General features: G+C 45.2%; 1 protein-coding gene across 3 annotated transcripts in view; it reads left to right on the forward strand.

The window, feature by feature from the left end:
• The window catches only part of DOCK3 (dedicator of cytokinesis 3), a 694,894-nt gene that overhangs the window by 61,292 nt on the left and 611,260 nt on the right, over positions 1–22,342 (forward strand). For all 3 annotated transcript variants that reach the window (XM_033926008.1, XM_033926006.1, XM_033926007.1), the window contains exon 5: positions 12,823–12,919. In XM_033926008.1, coding sequence (XP_033781899.1) covers positions 12,823–12,919 — 97 coding nt within the window. The remainder of the gene's footprint in view (positions 1–12,822; positions 12,920–22,342) is intronic.

Genomic DNA, 22,342 nt, shown 5'->3' on the forward strand with positions numbered 1-22,342 from the left:
CTCCAGACTCTGCATTTATTTCATATGAATAAAAGATGTTGGAACAACCCAGAGGTCAGCATTAACTTCCAGATATAGAAACTATGTGGAGCTGTGTTAACATGTTTTGCCAGTTTGAAAGAAATGCAAGGTCTGGAGAAAGATTAATGGTGATTCTTTGGTATATCTTCTTTCATTATCAAGTGAGGATGTTGCAATTTTATTAGGCTCCAGGAAGTCAGCATTTGTGCTGGGATTTATATAGAACTTCTATGAAGTTAGAGAGCTTTCCATTATGGAGATACCTGTATTTAATATGGAACCCTGAAGACTTCCTTTTGTGGTCAGTGTAACCCATATATTACTAAGGTATTATACTTAAGAATGATTTTTATATAATATTTATTTAATAAATGATCAGTTTTCTGATGACTGTTTTGGCTATATACACTGTGAACTGAAAAAAAGCACACCAAATGTTTTTTGTCATCTCTTCCACAGAAATCGGCCAATTCTTATGAAATTTTATGCATTGTGTCCTGAATGAAGTTGATATAAAAGTGTTGTTTTTTTGTGCGACTTATGATTCTATCTTTTTCAAAACTGCAGATTTATTACTACTACATGTGAATTGATTCAGTTTATGAGACTCTAGGACTCTTGTGGCAGGCCTTTTAGCTGAAACACGGCCCCTGTCGAGTCATGACATTGTTTCATGTGTATGGTTGCCATTAAATTCCCTTTGATTTGAAGACCTGTACTGCTCAGCACCTTATGTATATGATAGTGTGTCTGAGTGGTCAATTTGTGGAATATTCTGTTACAGAAATCTTGTGCAAGAACCCCACTGTCAACTGAATGCAGGATTTTTTTTTTTAAATCTTTATTCATTTTGCATTTAACAAGTGTACATAAAATGTTTCACATTTAAAATATCACATCACTTGAAATTCTACAACAATTTCTAAAATTAGTTTTATCCCTCACCCACCCAACCAAACCTATATATCATGTACTATAACATGTAATAACATTTATCCTAGGACAAGCAGGCAGCATATTCTCTACATGTGGGTGACGTCCTCAAAAATCATGAAAAACCAACAAATTATAATAATTAAGATATAAGAAAAAAGATCATAAGTTATATATTTCCAAAGTCCGTCTTATGTATTCATAGGCAATTCACACTGATCCACAAATTCCTTTAACTTTGCTGCATCCTCGAAACTAAAGGTTTTATTTTCATAGGTAACTCGCATAACTGCTGGGTATACCAATCCATATCTAGCTCCCAATGCCCTTAATTGTGGGCGCAAATCCAACAACTGTTTTCTTTTATAAGCAGTCACTTTGGCAAAATCAGGAACAATAAAAATCTTTGAGTCCTGACACTTCAGATTTTTATTTTTTTTAGCCAATTTAAGTATTTCTGCTGCTTGCTGGTATCTAAGCATTTTAAAGATCAAGGGACGCGGTCCTTTTTGATTACTTAACCTTTTCATTGGGATCCTATACGCCCGTTCTATTTCCAACGGAAACTTGCTCTGAATTGGCAGAATCTTCGGTAAAAAATTAAGTAAAAAGGCAATCGGATCACTTTTTTCTATCCCCTCAGGTAAACCAAGTACCCTTAAATTGCTCCTCATTTCACGATTCGACAAATCTTCCAATTCCTTTTTTAATAAATCAATTTCCTTGTGAACAGTTTTATACTGCACTACTTCTGCTTCAGTTTTTTCCACACGTTTCTCCAAGTGATCCATCTTCAAATCCACTACATTCAACCTTTATGTTAAACTTGCCAGTTCATCCTTAACTTCTTTTATATTTTTTGAATTTTCTAAGACAATCTCTTGTATTTTCTGTATTTCTCTCATAAGGTCTTTGTTCTCCACTTCTTCCGATGGTAATGGTACTAGCTGAGGAGATGTCACTTCTACTTTTGATCGCTTGACACTACCTGAGCCAGCTCCCGCCAAAGAAGTTTTATTTTGTTTACCTGAAACCATTCTTTTATCAACAATAACTCCTCTAATATGACTCTCTACAATTTTTCCCCACTAATAGCTCCATAATTAGCCTGACTCCGCGGAGCAGATCAATTACACAGCCATCTTGGCACGCGTCGAAGCTACGCCCCCTGTATGCAGGATTTTTAAAACTGAGAGCATATAATCAAGAAGAATGACCAATAAACCTATCAGTTTATTCAAATGCATTTCATTTTCATTAAGCACCGTGATTTGGACAGCTCCTGTGAAAGGTAGATTCCTGTTTTGAAATTAATAGCGTTTAAGTTTTTTGGGGTTTTTGTTTTTTTAAATCATTCTTGAGTCACAAAATTAATGCCTGAGAGATGTGACATGTCAGCTAAGTATGGAAGTATTTATACTATACTTCCTATACTGTGCTGAACTACTAGGTAGTATACAGACATTCCAGAAGATTTCTAAAGCTTATAATTTCTGGAGCTCACACTATAACTTTGCAGAGGGATCAGTGATCTTTTCTTGATGATTAAAGTACAAGCTGCATCAGTGAAACAGAGCAGCAGGTGGGAAGTGGCTCAGCTGTTGTTCTAAGGACCAGATTCCCTAATATCGCCGGTAAAATCAGACGGGCTGCTGTTGTAGCTGTAAATGTAATGATTTAAAAAAGACGCGTTATTCTCGAACCACCGCGCATGCAAATTAAGTTCACAGGAGTTTACAGAGGGTCACCGAGTTTACATGAGATGAGTTGCTGGTGATAGTGATTGGCACATGCGCAGAATAGTCCACGGAAAGAGGCATAAATGTGTGCATGTGCCGGGAAAAAGCTACGCCTTAGGGAAAAATATCGTGGACATTGGAGCACAAGATCATGAAGGGCATAGAGAGAGTAGAGAGGGACAGATTCTTCAAACTTTCAAAGAATAAAAGAACAAGAGGGCATTAAGAAAAGTTGAAGGGGGACAGATTCAAAACGAATGCTAGGAAGTTTTTCTTTACCCAACGTGTGGTGGACACCTGGAATGCGCTTCCAGAGAGCGTAATAGGGCAGAGTACTTTACTGGGGTTCAAGAAAGGATTGGACAATTTCCTGTTGGAAAAGGGGATAGAGGGGTATAGATAGAGGATTACTGCACAGGTCCTTGACCTGTTGGGCCGCCGCGTGAGTGGACTGCTGGGCACGATGGACCTCAGGTCTGACCCAGCGGAGGCATTGCTTATGTTCTTATGTTCTTATATGCACACATCATAGGCACATGCCACTTGTAGCTGTTGTGCCAACCATAAGCATTCCAGTGCTATTGGATGGAAGGGAAGGTGCAAGCGTCTGCTTTCAACAAGCGCGCATAAGACATGCCTTTAGTATACGTGCCCGAGACGTGTGCTTTTGAGATTTTTTCCCCCCAAAACTATTATACTACTACTATAATGTATGTGAATGGTGTATTTTTAATTTTTTTTATTTATAATGAGCCACAACCAGAAGCACATGTCTGAGACACACTTTTCACAATACTGGCACCTCCCGACTAGCCAATAATTTTTGGTCATCTAAAGCTGGTGCTGTGCTTCGAGAATCATCTGAGAAAGATGGAGAATCACTCAGAGTGCTCCATTTTACTCCCTTTTTAATATTTATGACCTCATTGTAATACATTTGCATGGCAAAGTCAGAGGCTGCTAGGAAGCTTGGAAAAGACCACATTGAGCCATTCTCATAATTGCGTGGTAAAATACTGCCATGCTATACTGACTGGAGCCAGTTAATGACCATCGTTAAAGGCACGGTAAGTTTTGAGTATTTTGAACTAACTTGTTTTACAGTATATGAATGGCACAAAACAGAAGTAGGCTAATGGTTAGAACAGTGGACTAAGAACTAGGGAGGCTAGGATTAAAATTTCATTGATGTTCCTTGTGATCTTGGAATAGTTAAATCTTCATTACCTCAGGTACAAACTTAGATTGTAAGCCCTTCAAGGATAGGAAATACCTACTGCATCTATATGTAATTAACCTTTGAGCAACTACTGAAAAGGTGTGAGCTAAATCTAAATTACTCTCCCATCTTTGAAAGATGCTAAGAATAAGGAAGTAGTGTATCTTACTTTAATAGGTAGGCAGCTCTAAATTTGGAGGGATGCAAACAAAACTGGCTTTCAGGATAAGCAATATATAAACATGCAGACTATTAAACCAAATAGAGTGGCCTGTGGTAGCCTCAAGGCCTCATTTGCCTAAATCAGATTTAAAAATGCAGGTGTGTGTAAACATGTCACTTCGATATTAAAGTAAGAGGGTATAGGAGTTCAGTGACACAAGTTTATTACTTTGATTTTCCTGTCATCTTTGTAGATACTTGTGTTTCATGTGGCACTTATATTAGGGACCACATCTATCATAACTCATTTCTCCGTTCCTTGTTTTATTTGGGTAACATTTTTTATCCCAGGACAAGCAGGCAGCATATTCTTGACTGATGGGTGACGGCACCGACGGAGCCCCGGTACGGACAATTTTAGAGTGATTGCACTCTAAGAACTTTAGAAAGTTCTAGCTAGGCCGCACCGCGCGTGCGCGAGTGCCTTCCCGCCCGACAGAGGCGCGCGGTCCCCAGTTTTCTTAATTCCGCGGAGCTAAGAAGACGCGTGTTTCCAACGGCTGTTGGAAGTTTTTTTCTATTTCACTTGCCTTCCCGCTCGCGCGTAATTTTCTCTTCATATTTTATTTCTTTCCTTCTTTTTTACTTTTTGTGTAAAAAAAAAAAAAATAAATTCTTATTTTTCTTTTTTTTGTCGAATCTGACCCGGCGGGGCCTGTTGGCACCATCGAAGCCTCGGGCTTCGATTTTGCTACAGCAGTATTTCCCTTCATGCCCCCGTCACCGGGTTTCAAAAAGTGTCAGCGGTGTGCACGCCCTATCTCCCTTTCCGACCCACACAAGTGGTGCCTCCAGTGTCTGGGTCCGGACCATAGGGCTGAAACCTGCACCCGCTGTAGTTCTTTACAAAAAAGAACTTTAAAAAATAGACAAATTCAGCAGCGGATCCTTTTCGGTACCGCTATGGAAGTTGCACCGGTTTCGACGTCGACGACTTCCTCCAAATCGACTCCGACTACCTCGGCACCGCCAGATCCATCGTCGGTGTCGACTCCTGTAGGTAAGCCGGCTAAGAAGCCTTCCCCTACTGTTCTAGGCCAGCCAGTCGAGCATGCAGTGAGCCAAGTCCTGCAGACTGAGCGCCGGCCCCGTAAACGCTCCGCTCCCATTGAAGTCTCGGCCTCTTCATCGGAATCGACTTCACCCGAGCGTCAAGCGGCACCGAAGGTACCGAGCAAGAAAAAACCGGTACCGGTGCCATCGGGACCAACGTTGGATGAGCGCATTGCCTCTATCCTCCAGGTCCAGCTTAAGCAGCAACTCCAACAGTTGCTCCCGGCTCTATTGTCTCCGAACCTTCCAGTGTCGGTACCGACTGAGCCTTCGGTGCTGTCTGTCGAACAGCCTCTGTTATTGGCATCGACTGTTTCGGCACCACAAAAATCTTTGTCCATGCCTGTTCTGTCAGCAGAACCAAAACGGCATGCTACTCCTACGGGGTCGGAACCGGTACTGTTCTCTGAACCCCGTAACGTACTACATTCCCCTGGTACCGTCTCCACTCGGTCTGGTAAATCGGTACGCAAGACTAAACATACTGATACATCGACTCCACTTTCCCAGGGCCGTTTACAATCGGTACGGGACCCTGACTTGTGGGACGATTCGGATGATCCCCTCGGTACCGAGGAGGATTACACATCTGATGAGGAGGAACCATCGGTGCAGGATACTACTGCTAAGCCAGAGCACTCCTCCTTCACAAAATTTTTAAAGGAGATGTCAGACACCCTGTCTATTCCTTTAGAGTCTGACTCTAAAAAATCCAAGGCATTTTTGGATGCCTTGGATTTTGACCAACCTCCTAAAGAGTTTTTAAAGTTACCCCTCCATGACATCTTGAGGGAAACTTTTTATAAGAATCTTGAAACTCCTTTGACAATCCCAGGAGCCCCAAGAAAACTAGAATCTCTATATAAAGTGATTCCAATCCCTGGATTTGACAAACCCCAACTTCCCCATGAATCCCTGTTGGTAGAGTCAACCCTAAAGAAGACTGCAGGAGCCAGTATGTATGCCTCTGTCCCTCCTGGTAGGGAAGGAAAGGCCATGGACAAATTTGGAAAGCGTCTTTACCAAAATGCCATGCTGGCCAACCGTTCAAGTAATTACGCTTTCCACTTCTCGTTTTACCTGAAGCACCTCATTCAACAGGTGACCTCTTTTCAAAAGTATATTCCGGACCGTAAACTTCCTGCTTTTCAGCAATGTACCTCTAGTCTTCTGCAACTCAGGAAGTTTATGGTCCGTTCTATTTATGATACTTTTGAACTGACATCTCGAGCTACTGCTATCTCTGTAGCAATGAGAAGGTTGGCATGGCTACGGGCCTCAGAACTGGACGTAAACCATCAGGACCGGCTTGCCAATGCTCCTTGCCTAGGGGATGAGCTGTTTGGGGAGTCCATGGATACCACCACACAAAAGCTCTCCGCCCATGAAACTAGGTGGGACACCTTGTTGAAAAACAAGAAGAAACCTCCTCCTCCTCGTCCATTCAGGCAACAACCTTCATATCAAAGGAGGTTTTCTGCTCGACCGGCTCAGCCTCATCCTCCTCAACCTCGCAGACAGCGTCAGCAGCTACAACAGGCTCGTCAACAACAGCAGCCTGCTGTCAAACCGGCTACTCAACCTAAGTCGACGCAGCCCTTTTGACTCCTTTCTCCAGGACATTGCCAGTCTTCCTCCCTCGTGTCCTCTACCTCAGCCCATAGGAGGTCGACTACAAGTTTTTCTATCTCGATGGGAAGCAATCACCTCCGACCAGTGGGTACTTGCTATCATCGCCCACGGCTACTCCCTAAATTTTCAGACTCCTCCACCTGTAAGTCTGCCAAAAGAGTCTGCTTCCACCAAGGCTCAGTCCCTCCTCCTCGCTCAGGAGGTTCACTCCCTCCTTCTTCTCAATGCCATCGAACCAGTTCCTCTGGACCAGCAAGGCCTGGGATTTTACTCCCGGTACTTTCTTGTACCCAAAAAGACCGGAGATCTCAGACCAATATTAGATCTCAGAGATCTCAACAAATGTCTGGTCAAGGAGAAGTTCAAGATGTTATCTCTTGCCACCCTATATCCTCTTCTCTCTCAGGAAGACTGGCTATGTTCCCTCGATCTCAAGGAGGCGTATACTCACATTCCAATTCATCTGATGTCCAGACAATATCTTCGCTTTCTTGTCAACCAACATCATTACCAATACAAGGTGCTACCCTTCGGCCTAGCCTCCTCGCCCAGGGTATTCACCAAATGTCTGATTGTGGTCGCAGCTTATCTCCGCTCCCACAACTTTCAAGTCTTCCCTTACCTGGACGACTGGCTCATCAAGGCTCCTTCTCCTCAGTCCGTTCACAAAGCCACGGATCAGACCATTTACTTCCTTCGACTGTTGGGGTTCGAAATCAATCTACCCAAGTCGCACCTCATTCCAACTCAGCGACTTCAATTCATTGGAGCCATTCTGGATACTGTTCAGATGAGGGCTTTTCTTCCTCCAAACCGCCTTCACACCATCCTTCATCTCTGTCAGCAGGTGTTCCAGCAACCTTCCATCTCTGCGAATCACATGATGGTGCTCTTGGGACACATGGCCTCCACAGTACATGTCACTCCCTTCGCACGTCTCCACCTGCGTACTCCTCAATGGACCCTAGCGACTCAGTGGTCATAAGCGACGGATCCTTGTTCACAACACATATCTGTGACCTCGTCTCTTCGACAGTCGCTTCTTTGGTGGTTGAAATCATCAAATCTATCCAGAGGTCTACTGTTCCATCTACCTCCTCATCAACTGGTCATCACCACGGATTCCTCCCCCTATGCATGGGGAGCTCACTTGAACGAGTTCCAAACTCAGGGATTTTGGACCACACAGGAAAAGAAACATCACATCAATTTCCTGGAACTCAGAGCGATGTTTTACGCCCTCAAAGCTTTCCAACATCTCCTGTTTCCTCAGGTTCTTCTCATTTGCACAGACAATCAAGTTGCAATGTACTACATCAACAAACAGGGAGGGACGGGATCCCATCCCTTATGTCAGGAAGCTCTAAGGATTTGGACCTGGGCGACTGCTCGTCACTTATTCCTGAAAGCAGTCTACATCCAAGGGGAACAGAATTGCTTAGCAGACAATCTCAGCAGAATTCTTCAACCTCACGAATGGACTCTCGACCCCTCGACTCTCCAGTCCATTTTCTCCCAATGGGGCACACCTCAAGTGGATCTTTTTGCAGCTCCCCACAATCATCAACTGCCCCTGTTTTGCTCCAGACTTTACTCTCCTCACCGTCTGGAACCCGATGCATTTCTCCTGGATTGGACCAATCTCTTCCTTTATGCATTCCCTCCTCTTCCGCTCATGCTGCGCACCTTATTCAAGCTCAAGAGGGAACAAGCCACCATGATTCTCATCGCTCCACGGTGGCCCAGACAGCATTGGTTTTCCCTTCTACTTCAACTCAGTTCCAGGGAACCCATACCTCTTCCTCTGTTTCCTTCACTGCTTACACAGCATCAGCAAACACTGCTTCATCCCAACTTACAGTCTCTGCACCTGACAGCTTGGTATCTCTCGGGCTGACTTCGGCTCACGCTCTCCTTTCTCAGCCTGTCCGTTCTATTATTGATGCCTCCAGGAAACCGTCTACTCTTCAATGTTACCAACAAAAGTGGTCTCGGTTTTCTTCCTGGTGCCTGTTACATCACCATAATCCCATGTCTACAGCAGTGGGACTGGTGTTGGACTATCTGTTGTCCTTATCTGACTCTGGTCTTAAATCCTCTTCGATAAGGGTCCACCTTAGTGCTATTGCAGCTTTCCATGAGCCGATTCAAGGAAAACCCCTCTCAGCTCATCCCTTAGTTTCAAGGTTCATGAAGGGCCTTTTCAATGTGAAGCCACCTCTTAAGGCCCCTCCTGTTGTATGGGATCTTAATGTGGTTCTTTCTGCGTTAATGAAGCCTCCTTTCGAGCCTTTGGCCACAGCGCATTTTAAATTTCTAACTTGGAAAGTGGTCTTTCTTATAGCTCTCACTTCTGCCAGGAGGGTCAGTGAGCTCCATGCACTGGTGGCTGATCCACCTTTCACTGTTTTTCACCATGATAAGGTCGTTCTCCGTACACATCCAAAATTCCTTCCTAAGGTTGTGTCTGAGTTTCATCTTAACCAATCCATCGTTCTACCTGTTTTTTTCCCAAAGCCTCATTCTAATCCAGGTGAACAGGCTTTGCATACCTTGGATTGTAAACGTGCTCTGGCTTACTATCTTGATCGCACCAAACCTCACAGATCATCTCCTCAACTGTTTTTGTCCTTTGATCCTAACAAGTTGGGTCATCCTGTATCTAAACGCACCCTGTCCAATTGGCTTGCCGCTTGCGTTTCCTTCTGTTATGCTCAGTCGGGCCTGACACTGGAAGGTTCTGTCACAGGCCACAAGATTAGAGCTATGGCAGCGTCTGTAGCTTTCCTCCGTTCCACTCCTATTGAGGAAATCTGCAAGGCTGCTACTTGGTCCTCAGTTCATACTTTTACATCTCACTATTGTCTGGATGCATTCTCCAGACGGGATGGACACTTCGGCAAATCTGTTTTACAAAATTTGTTTTCCTAATGGCCAACCTTCCCTCCATCCCTCTTTTTGTTAGCTTGGAGGTCACCCATCAGTCAAGAATATGCTGCCTGCTTGTCCTGGGATAAAGCACAGTTACTTACCGTAACAGGTGTTATCCAGGGACAGCAGGCAGATATTCTTGCGTCCCACCCACCTCCCCGGGTTGGCTTCTTAGCTGGCTTATCCTAACTGGGGACCGCGCGCCTCTGTCGGGCGGGAAGGCACTCGCGCACGCGCGGTGCGGCCTAGCTAGAACTTTCTAAAGTTCTTAGAGTGCAATCACTCTAAAATTGTCCGTACCGGGGCTCCGTCGGTGCCGTCACCCATCAGTCAAGAATATCTGCCTGCTGTCCCTGGATAACACCTGTTACGGTAAGTAATTGTGCTATATATTTGATTCCACAGTTTCTAACAAGCCATTACCAGGGGTCAGTAGTTTTAAAAGTTCAACTACTTTCCTTCTACACATACACTTTCATGGGCTCAGGCCCCCTTTTTTGTGGTAGTCTGTCCTTACTAAGCTCCTCTTCAGGAGACTTAAAAAAACAAAAACAGCAGTCAAAACCACTTAACCAACTTTTGGTTTTTGACAGGGATATTACACAAGTCCATTCTCACTTTCTTTGTTAAATCTTTGAGGGGTTTCACCTTACAGGCATATTATTTTGATAATATGCTTCCCCTTGCTGTTTTTATTGATATTCTCGTTTTAAGGCTTGTTATGTTACTTTTTCAACCTTCGTGAGATATTACAGAATAATAATAATACAAATATTTTTATGAGGAGGTTTTTCTTCACAGTAAGCCACTGTCATTCTGTTTTTATGCTCAATGGCATCAGCTTCTCTATGATAATTCTTTTCAAGAAAATCTTGCTTATATTTGATTATGAAATTCCTTTCCCTTTTCATTCGTATCTACTCAAGAATAGGACTGATTTCAACTTTTCATTGGGTCAGCTGGTGCATTAGCCAGTAGCCTCTCTTATTTGCTTCTTGAATCTTTTTGGCGTATCTATCACATATATTTAGATTCAAGTGACTCTAGGAGGTCGTTTATTATTTTTCAGCCTCTATGCACATAGGTTTTATCGGACTTTTCCGTTTACCTCTAGTGGAGCATATAAGGTTCCTTTCTTCATTTTATCGGTTAGGTTATTTCCCTTGCCTCCGTGCTCTCGCATCAGACATTAGGTCTAAGTTTATGAGGCAAACTCAAGTTTTTCTGAGTTCTTGGAACCCAACTATTCCTCCATACCTTTTATTGGAGCTAGGAAGTCCCACATATGAGAATATGCTGCCTGCTTGTCTAAGGATAAAGCGCAACTACTTACCGTAGCAGGTATTATCCTGGGACAGCAGGCAGATATTCTCACAACCCGCCCACCTCCCCTAGTTGACATCTTTGCTTGGACATAAAACTGATGACCTCGGGAGCTGGTGTTGGGTGGGCAGACACTAGTGCATGCGCGGATGGACAAAGGGGACCCCATAGACATCGTATATTTAGATTTCCAAAAAGCCTTTGACAATGTACCCCATGAATGCCTACTTCAGAAACTGAAGAACCATGGGGTAGAAGGAGACGTACATAGATGGATCAGGAATTGATTGGTGGGTAGGAAGCAGAGGGTAGGAGTGAAGGGCCACTACTTGGACTGGAGGAAGATCACGAGTGGTGTTCCGCAGGGGTTGGTGCTCGGACCGCTGCTATTCATGACTTAGAAACAGGGACGAAGTGCAAAATAATAAAATTTGCAGACGACACCAAACTATTTAGCTCAGACTAAAGAGGACTGCGAAGAATTACAAAGGGACCTGAACAAGCTAGGGGAGTGGGCGACGAGATGGCAGATGAAGTTCAATGTAGAGAAATGTAAAGTATTGCATGTAGAAAGCAAAAACCCGAGGTAGGAGGAATGTTATTGAGTGAGAGTACCCAGGAAAGGGACTTGGTGGTAATAGTGGACAAGACAATGAAGTCGTCGGCACAGTGCGCAGCGGCCGCTAAGAGAGCGAATAGAATGCAAGGTATAATCAAAAAGGGTATTACAACCAGAACGAAATAAGTTATCCTGGCGTTGTATCGGGCGATGGTGCGTCTGCATCTGGAGTACTGCGTCCAGTATTGGTCGCCGTATCTTAAGAAGGATATGGTGATACTCGAGAGGGTTCAGAGTAGAGCGACACGTTTGATAAAGGGTATGGAAAACCTTTCATACACTGAGAGACTGGAGAAACTGGGGCTCTTTTCCCTGGAGAAGAGGAGAATTAGAAGGGATATGATAGAGACTTACAAGATCATGAAGGGCATAGAGAAAGTAGAGAGGGACAGTTTCTTCAAACTTTCGAAAACTACAAGAACAAAAGGACATTCAGAAAAGTTGAAAGGGTTCAGATTCAAAACCAATGCTAGGAAGTTTTTCTTCACCCAACGGATGGTGGACACCTGGAATGCACTTCCAGAGGGCGTGATAGGACAGAGTACAGTATTAGGGTTCAAGAAGGGATTGGACAATTTTCTGAAGGAAACGGGGATAGAGGGGTACAGATAGAGGACTACTACGCAGGTCCTGGACCTGTTGGGCCGCCGCGCGAGTGGACTGCTGGGCACGATGAACCTCTGGTCTGACCCAGCAGAGACACTTCTTATGTTCTTTCTAAAGCTTAAAGTGATACGATACTTTTCAATATCCGTGTCAGGGCTCCGTGAATGATGTCACCCACATGTGAGAATATCTGCTTGCTATCTCAGGATAACACCTGTTATGGTAAGTAACTGTGCTATTTGAAAACATTATCCTGTAAAGGAATATCTTTTGAATATTAAGTGGGGGAAAATGACCTCATGGTGAGATTTCTTGCTTTCACCTCCCCATCCCTTCTACCCTTCAAGGCTTAGGGAAAGCTTTTTCCAACTTGGTGAATGATAAGTCATATGAACCTTAATTGCAACTCTGTTAGGAAGCCAGCTTCCAAGAGTAATTTACAAATTTATTTATTTTTACCCTATTAACACTTCCTAAGTCAAAACTTTGGTAAATAAAGCATGTATGTTTGGTTTTTTTTATAGGCAGTATGAAACTGTGGTTCCAGATGAAGATTGTATTGTTACTGAAGTCACAGCAACACTTCAGGAATGGGCCACCCTGTGGAAACAGCTCTATGTGGTAAGTGTGGAGAAAAGTACTGTAATATTTTCATTGAAATCTGCACACCAAGAAATTTCGTAATAAGTGGCATTCACTATTGCTGATTTAGATGGAGAATAAGGAGTAAAATAAGCCCAGATAAATCTTCATACTTGCTCCCCTTAATTTATTGTGTATAGCTAACCACTGAAGTCATACCCTACTTTATCATCCAGACTAGACCCAATCCAGCCATTGACCATTGGATAGAGGCAGAGAAGCAAAGTGACTCTTAGTGAACATAAGAATTGCCGTTGCTGGGTCAGACCAGTGGTCCATCATGCCCAGCAGTCCGCTCCTGTCCTTAGGCCTTAGGTCAAAGACCAGTGCCCTAACTGAGTCTAGCCTTACCTGCGTACATTCTGATTTAGCAAGGACTTGTCTAACTTTGTCTTGAATCCCTGGAGGGTGTTTTCCCCTATAACAGCCTCTGGAGAACGTTCCAGTTTTCTACCACTCTCTGGGTGAAGAAGAACTTCCTTACGTTTGTACGGAATCGATCCCCTTTTAACTTTAGAGAGTGCCCTTTCATTCTCCCTACCTTGGAAAGGGTGAACAACCTGTCTTTATCTACTAAGTCTATTCCCTTCATTATCTTGAACGTTTCGATCATGTCCCCTCTTTTTAAGGGAGAAGAGGCCCAGTTTCTCTAATCTTTCACTGTACGGCAACTCCTCCAGCCCCTTAACCATTTTAGTTGCTCTTCTCTGGACCCTTTCGAGTAGTACCGTGTCCTTCAAGTATGGCAACCAGTGCTGGACGCAGTATTCCAGGTGGGGGTGTACTATGGCCCAGTACAGTGGCATGATAACCTTCTCCAATCTGTTTGTGATTCACTTCTTAATCATTCCTAGCATTTTCTTCGCCCTTTTTGCCGCCGCCGCACATTGCGCGGTCGGCTTCATTGACTTGTCGACCAGTACTCCCAAGTCTTTTTCCTTGGGGGTCTCTCCAAGTACTGCATCAGACATCCTGTATTCGTGTATAAGATTTTTCTTACCGACATGCATCACCTTACACTTATCCACGTTAAACCTCATTTGCCATGTCGCGGCCCATTTCTCGAGCGTGTTTGTCACGTTGCAGGTCTTTGCAATCCTTCTGTGTCTTCACCACTCTGAATAACTTCGTATCGTCTGCAAATTTAATCACCTCACTCATCGTACCAGTTTCCAGGATGTGATTCGCCCATTAAGGGTGTACTGTGCAATATTCTCTGTCTCCAGCAATTGGTAGACGAACAATGCAGCAGCTCCTTGGTGCTTCTCAGACTGACCCATTTAGCTCTGGGTGATAGTTGAATAGGGGTTTATTACTGAATGGTTTAAACTCTTTTGCTATATGTTGAAGTTTAAGCTGGAGCTCAGGTATCACTCTGTGGTGCTACGTCCTTTCCCCTCCCCCCACCAATTTCTTCACTGTTTTGTAATTTTAATAAGGAGGATGTAGAGGCTAAATGCTTCTCTTGCCTTCTATATGTGACAGTCTGTTACATTTATGAGTATTTTCTAATTTTGTCACTGTCACTTGAAAATGTTATTTTCATTCAGGTAAATTATTCTTTCTACTGTCTTTCTTCATTTGCGAGGCTGAGTGGCTGCTGTAGTGGTGGTCTTTTGGTTCTGATGGTTGAACTGTCAACACACAGGAATCTTTGATCCCCTGAACTACTTTTCTGTTTTTAATTGCCTTCTGGCATGCTGTTTGGTTTCAGCCTAATTAAAATGTGGAGAAGCAAACAGTCCCTTCTTCAGATGTTTGTGTATTACATCCCCTGTTCTTTCTTTTCCTTACTGAGCATTTTGTTGTGTGTAGCAGTGAATCTTATTTGCTGTATGTTTACACATTCCCCTCCCTCAAAAGAGGGGTTCTGTGCCATCAGCTTAAGTGCTTTTTTTGGTTTTATATTCTTTCCCAGGCTAATATTCTCTGGGTCTGCTCTTCAGAATTTCAGCTAGGCAACATGCTTTGCTTTTCTTTTAGCAAATGGAACTCTTGTTCACCTAGTTGGCAGTATTCCTTGTTGGTTACTCCTGCATTTTTTTTGCCAGCAGCCTCTGTTGCTGAGCTTGATTATTTAGTGGCATAGTGTTTTCTGTCAAACTCAAGATTGCAATTTCTGGTGTTATATGGATCTGGTTATAGGTGATTATTTCTGCATAGAAGTTGAAAAGAAAAGGAGAGAGGATGCATCCTTATCATCTATCCTTTTTGATCTTGAACCATTCTGTATCTCCATACCTGGTTTGCACTGTAGCTTCTTGATTGTAGTAGAATGATCTGATTAACCTGATCAGGTGCGCTGGCACTCCTACCTCACTCAGTGCTTCCCAAAGCTTGTCATGCTCAACACGGTTAAAAGCCTTGGTATAATCAATGAAGCACAGGTACTCCTGTACCTTTTCTATGATCCACCTCAAGTTTGCGATTTGATCACATGCTCCTCTGCCCTTTTGGAATTCAGCGTGGACGTCGGGAAATTCTCAATCAAGGATGTTGCCCAAGTGTCTCTGGATGATCTTTAGAAGCACCTTGCTGGTGTGGGGGATCAGGACAATTAGTTGATACAGTCCTTGACATCACCTTTCTTCAGCAGTGGGATAAAAACTGATCTTTTCCATTGAAAATAGGTGGAAGAACCACCAGCAATCTGAGATACGCAAATAATACTACTCTGCTGGCAGAGAGTGAGAAGGACCTCAAGAAACTGATCCTGAAGCTGAAAGAAGAAAGTGAGAAGTGACCTCATGGCCATGGCAAAGAACATACAAGCAACTCAGTTCTTCAGTTGAAGGTCCGAGATCAGAAGCAAGGGTTTCAACGCTCTGAGTGTAGCTATGGCCTCAGGAACTCCTCCTGTATGTCTTTCCTCCATGGTCCATGCTAGGTCAAGTCATTCAGCAGGTTGTGGTCCAACTGGGCTGGGTCATTCTGGTGGCTCCGGACCGGCCTTGCAGGCTATATTATGCAGCTGTGCTGTGTCTTTGCTAGGTTCACGGCCTTTGGTTGAGCATCCATACTGGCCTACTTCAGCAGGGTTTGGTCTGTGTGGAGGACCCAGACTGCTTTGCGTTTTTGGCATGACTCTTGAGCATGCAGCCTTAGACTGCAAGAACTCGTCTGCTGTGGTCCTTGGCGTTCTTCTCAGGTCTAAACAATTGTCTGCTGTATCTGCTTCTGATACGGCATGGAAGACTTTCCAGCACTGGTGCACTCAGGACTAAGTGGAGCAGTATTCTGATCCACTTTTGGTGGTGCTGGCTTTTTTTTCCAGGCTGGTCTTGCCCAAGACCTCTCTGCGGCATCCCTTTGGATCCAAGTGGCTAGGCTCTCTTGTTTTCAAGCCCATGGTTGTCCTTAGTCTTTGGCGTCTTTGCCTTGATGTTGCCAGATTTTTGAATAGGGCTCTTTCCCTTACACCACCGATTTATCTACTGTTCCCTTTCTGAAATCTCACCCTGGTGCTGTTTGGCCTATCCAAGACTTCCTTTGAGCCCTTTCAGGATGCTTCCTTCTTGGCCTTCCCGCTCTAGACAGTTTTTTTTCTGATTGCTGATGGGTGAGCGAGGCGTGTCTACAGACTCTAGGCTCTTTCTTTCAGTGACTATTCCTCTGAATCTTGGAGACTGGGATTTCTTTACACAGGGTTCCTTTCTTCCTGCCAAAGGTGGTTTCGGTTTTCCATGTTAATCAGGGAGTACATTTGCCTGTTTTTCAGCCTACTGGTTCAAAGACACAGAATCGTGTTTTGAAGAACCTGTTTATGCATGGAGTGCTTCTTTGCTGTCTGGAGGTCATGAATGAGTTTGTCATTTGTTTGTGCTGACTCATTCTGTCAATCGGGGCTTTCCCGCTTCTAAGGCCTCTATTTCCATATGGATCCATGAGGCCCTTTTGTCAGCCTGAATGCTTTCTGGGACACAGTCTCCTGTTTCCGTCAAGGCGCATTCTTCTAGATGTGTGGCTTTGTGGGCCGAAGCCAGAGCTGTCTCCATTGATGAGATTTGCACAGCGGCAACGTGGTCCTCTACACATGTTTGTCCAGTTTTGCAGAGTGCATGTGACAGTGAGATAGGACTCTGCCTTTGAGTCCTCATTCTTCAGGGTCGGTGCAGTAAGCCCACCCTAGATTTTTGGGGACTGCTTTTGTACGTCCCACTTGTCTGGAATGTCTCACTTATTGCACTGGAAAAAGAGATTATGTACTTACCCTGGTAAGTTCTTTTCCAGTAGATAGGTGAGCATTCTAGACTCCTGCGCTGTCCTTCCTGAGCCTGCTACTGTCTGTCTGTTTCATGCATTTCCAAGTTGTAACTTGGATGCCTGTCAACCCTTGGGGGCTAGGCAGTATACTGAATATATGTTCCTCCTTTCTGCAGGAGTAGTTTCTGAGCTCCCGTGAGGTTTTTGTCAGCTGTTTGCAGCTGATATTCTCAAGTTACTCCTTTAAGCAGAACAATTATTTATGACCTTGATTATTATGGGTGCCTCTACTTCATGTTGGTTTGGTGTCCCTTGGTGCTTGGGTACTAACTGTAGGTGAAGCTATGGAGCTTAGTGAAGTATAGAGAAGGCGCAGAGAAAAATCCAAACTGGATTCTTTCTGCAGAAGGCACGTAGCCATGGGAACACTATACACTTATCTAGAATGTCTCGCCTATCTACTGGAAAAGAGCTTACCAGAGTAAATACATAATCTCTTTTTATCCATCCAGGATCAACTACAAGAACTGCTTAAGAAAGAGTTGGCAACCATGCTCCAGAGTCATTCGGCACTGTCTGCTGCACACTTCCAGCATTTTCTCCCTATGTGCTGTGTTTGTAAAAGTGCATACTCAGACTTTGGTCACCTCCTGCACACATTTGATGCTGTATTAAAAATCTATATAGGAGGAGAGGGGCCACTATTCTTGCTACTTGGTTCACAGGAAAAAGTGTCAGCAGTAAATGGTAATTAGCAACAGGACATAATCTGTTAGGGGGTTTTCTTGCCCCCTTGTTTAAGAGATTGTTCTTCAATCATTGTATGTAAATAGCTTTGAAACAGGATCCAAGATGGCGGATTTAAGGTTTGGCTGAGCGCTTTGGTTCAGACGGCTCGCTAACACTGCTTATTTCTTTATTAAAATTACCTGCACTAATGCCGAAGCGGAGAGAGCGCAGTGCTGCTGGACCCTCATGGCGCCCAGGTCTGGCCGTTTTCGGCAGCATGGATGAGCTTCTGTGTCGAATGCAGGACAGCGCTGGAACATTGGGTCGCCCGCTGGAGATGCACCGGGGCGAGGCGGAAGCGATCTCCTTGAGCCCCGACGCTGGAGTGCCTCCCCCTCCTCCCCAGAATGCCAGTTCCCCGCGGGTGGAGAAACCGTCGGGAGTCGATGTGGGACTCTTCCCCGAGGCTAGTGGCAACGTGCAGGGGAGCTTGGAGTTGGACTCTCTGCATCTGCATCTTTGGAATCTGGGGACTTACCAGCGCCACGTTTTTTATGTGAGCAGGAAACCAGCAGCCACTAAGGAACTCCAGTTGTTGAGGATATTGCTTCTTCTAAAAAATTCTTCTTTACATTGAAGAAACCCCAAGAGGTAACCCTTGAGGCTATTTGGGATCTAGTGGCGGGTTTGGCTAAATCTATTAACCCTCAGCTCTCTCAGCTAGACCACAAAATTAATACTCAAGAAAAGGAAATTAAGAATATTAAAGTCGACTTACAAGATTTAAAAAATTCAACTTTGGGGGGGGGGGGGGCGTGGCCGTGCAGAGAGCAGGGAGGACGCGTTTTCCCTGAGCTCCGCTGTTCTTCCCCTGCCTCGGCTTCCCTGCACTAAATACAGCGAAAATCGTCTCCACCAAATGCCTTCCTTTGTTCCTTGGGGGCCCATGGACAGATTTGTACACAGAAGTACAGCGGATATGGCCTCCAAGGTAGCCAAAAAGGACCGGGAACGGGTGAAATCGGGACCCAGCCATGAGGACAAGATGGCGTATCCGGGCGATGCAACGGCTGCAGGGGGAGCGGATTTGATAACGCGCCTCACTGAGGCAGTGGTCTTAGCGCTGGGGACGCGCCTGGACAAAATGCAGGAGTCCTTGGATACCTTGTCCACAACGGTGACTGAATTTAACTCCCGGGTCGCTGAGGTGGAACAGAGAGTTGGCGCCACGGAAGACTCCCTTGTCACGCTGCAAACTGAAGTTCAGCAGATGCAATGTAAGGTGGGACAATTTGAGGAAAAACTGGAGGATCTGGAGAATCGCTCCAGACGGAACAATCTGCGCCTGGTGGGAGTCCCTGAATCTGTGCAAGAAGGAGATCTGCTTACCACACTGGAAACCTGGTTGGCGGCGGAGTTGCTGGGAACGCGGGGTCTGGGACCTTTGCGCATTGAACGGGCGCACCGGCTGGGTAGAAGACAGGAGGGAGCGACCAGACCGCGTGTGGTGATTCTTCGTATATTGAACTTTGCCTTCAAGGACCTTCTCCTCCGCAATTATCGCCAGCGCAAGGATTTACAATTTCAGAACCAGCGTATCAAGTTTCAAGTTTTATTAGGATTTTATATACCGCCTATCAAGGTTATCTAAGCGGTTTTTACAATCAGGTACTCAAGCATTTTCCCTCTCTGTCCTGGTGGGCTCACAATCTATCTAACCCATGTTATTCAGTCATACCCCCTTAAGGGAGGAACCACAAACCGAGTACAGGCACAACATATGCAAAGTAACAGTGCCAATGAGGATATCACCCGCTTCTCGCAGGCTACCCCACTCAAATCAAACTGAGGAAGCAGAAATAGTGTCAAAGGCCCTCAGGTGCCTGACCCCAGATCAGGGTACCATTGAAGAACTTGCGCTCTGGCCGCCGCACTGGTGTCAAAGAGATGGGGCTGACCATCATAGATCACCCGAAGTTTAGCAGGAATAATCCTCATCTTTCAGGATTATTCTGCACAGGTGGCCTCTTTGAGAAGGGGTTTTTCGTTTGTCTGCAAGCAACTCACTGAGAAAAAGCTACGCTTCACGCTGCAGTTTCCTGCTAAACTTCGGGTGATCTATGATGTCAGCCCCATCTCTTTGACACCAGTGCGGCAGCCAGAGCGCAAGTTCTTCAATGGTACCCTGATCTGGGGTCAGGCACCTGAGGGCCTTTGACACTATTTCTGCTTCCTCAGTTTGATTTGAGTGGGGTAGCCTGCGTGAAGCGGGTGATATCCTCATTGGCACTGTTACTTTGCATATGTTGTGCCTGTACTCGGTTTGTGGTTCCTCCCTTAAGGGGGTATGACTGAATAACATGGGTTCCTGGCTGGGTTCTGTATGTTCTTGTTTTTTATCCTGGTTCTATGTTACACAAATATGCACCTGGGTTCTTTCTCTCTATGGGTTTATGTTGAATACTTCTGGTTTGGTGGATGCTCTGGAGGCTGGGGCGGGGGTGGGACTTTAGGCCCTTTGTTTTCCCCTCTCTGGAGTGGTGGTATGGTGTAAATCGGGGGGTGCGGGAGGGGGAGGGGTTCTTGGAGGGGGGCTGGGGTGGGGGGAGGGGGGTTTGGTTGTGGGTGGGAATGGGGGGTTTTGTGAGGGAGATGTTGAGGCTGTGGGTTTTGGTATGTTGGGTGGGAGGAGGGCGTAGGGAGTTCAGGAGGGGGGGTGGGGGGAGGCTCCTGACCTATGTGTCTGTTATTGATTCTTGTGGGGAACTACGGTGGAGACTGGGCTGCTGGGGGATGGGCTGGGACCTTCGGCAGCTATTTTGTGCTCTTTTTCTCTTTTGGTATCTCTGGTTCTTTTTTCTCTTTTATGCCTGTTAAGAAGGGTTTGAGATGTGTGTCTTGGAATGTCTCGGGTATTAATTCTCCTATCAAGAGAACTAAGATCTTGCAGTGTCTAGCTAGACATCAGGCTGACATAGCTGGCCTGCAGGAGACTAAGCTCACTGAACGGGAACATGGTAAATTGTGTCAATCCTGGGTGGGGCAGTGTTACTCGGCCTCCTCATCTAAAACTAAGGCTGGGGTGGCACTGTTGATCCGCAAATCAGTGTCCTTTACTGCATCTAGGGTCCTCTCTGATCCCGAGGGCCACTATGTTATTGTCCAGGGTTCCCTTCATCAGCGCCCTGAAATTTTGGTGTCTGTCTACGCTCCCAACAGTGCACAGCGGTCCTTCTACAAGAAATTGTTGGGGGTACTGCTGTCTGTTTCAAAAATTCATGAGTCTCAGAAAATCTTTATGGGGGATTTTAATTCTATATTGGATCCGCTTCTGGATTCTTCTAAGGGATCTTCTTCCACCTCCGGTAGGTCCGATAATGGGCTTGCTGCTTGGCTGGAGGCCTTAGATCTAGTGGATGTCTGGCGGACCCTACACCCAGGGGAGCAGGATTTCACTCATATGTCTAAAGTGCATGGTTCCTCCTCTCGAATAGATTATATTTTTCTTTTGCGCTCCTCCTTTTATGCGGTTCATACGGCTGAGATTGGAGTACTGGCTATTACGGATCATACTTTGGTGTGGATGGACATTGGATTCTCGGCGGGAGCCTTGGGGGGAGGGAAGCAATGGTGATTCCCGCTTACGCTTTATTTGGACCCGGATTTTAAATCTTATTTGGAGCAACAGTGGCGGGACTATGTGGAATTTAATGGGGACCATGTAGATAATGGAACTCTGTTTTGGGAGGCGGCCAAGGCGGTGCTCCGAGGGGCGGTGATAGCCTATTGCGCGCGACGTAAGAAACTGCTTGCGGAAAAAATCTTGGTTCTTGAACGCAAGGTGCGGGATAGTAGACTTTTGGTCCTTCGGAATCCTACCCTGTCGCATAAGCATGCTTTTCAGGCGGCCCAGTCAGCACTCCATGCACTCCTTCATGAGAGAGCCCACAAATCCCTTTTTTATTATAAGTACCGATTACACCGTTTTGGTAATAGGCCAGGTAGAATGTTGGCCCAGATGACTAAGGTGAGGCGGGGTGCCACATTAATTACCTCACTTAAAGATGATGGGGGAAGATTGGTTACAGAGCAATCTCAGATGGAGCGGCTATTTGTTACCTTTTATAAATCTTTATACACAGCGGAAGTAGTAGGTCGAGAGGCTCAGATTCACGCATTTTTGGACTCGTTGCCCTTACCTAAACTATCAACGACGGACTCGGACGTATTGGCTTCCCCTATAACCAGAGAGGAGGTGCTGGGGGTTCTCAAGCATCTTCCTCTTTGTAAATCTCCGGGCCCGGACGGCTTTGGGGGGGAATTCTATCATCTTCTGCAGGGGTATGTGGCTGATCCGTTACGGGGCTATTTTGCAAGTGCGGCAGAGGTTGGACAGTTTCCTCCAGGAGCAAATCGAGCGTTAATTACTGTATTACCTAAACCGGGAAAAGACCCCTTACTTGTGAGCTC

The sequence above is a fragment of the Geotrypetes seraphini genome, chromosome 17 (genome assembly GCF_902459505.1).
Source record: "Geotrypetes seraphini chromosome 17, aGeoSer1.1, whole genome shotgun sequence".
NCBI lineage: Eukaryota > Metazoa > Chordata > Amphibia > Gymnophiona > Dermophiidae > Geotrypetes > Geotrypetes seraphini.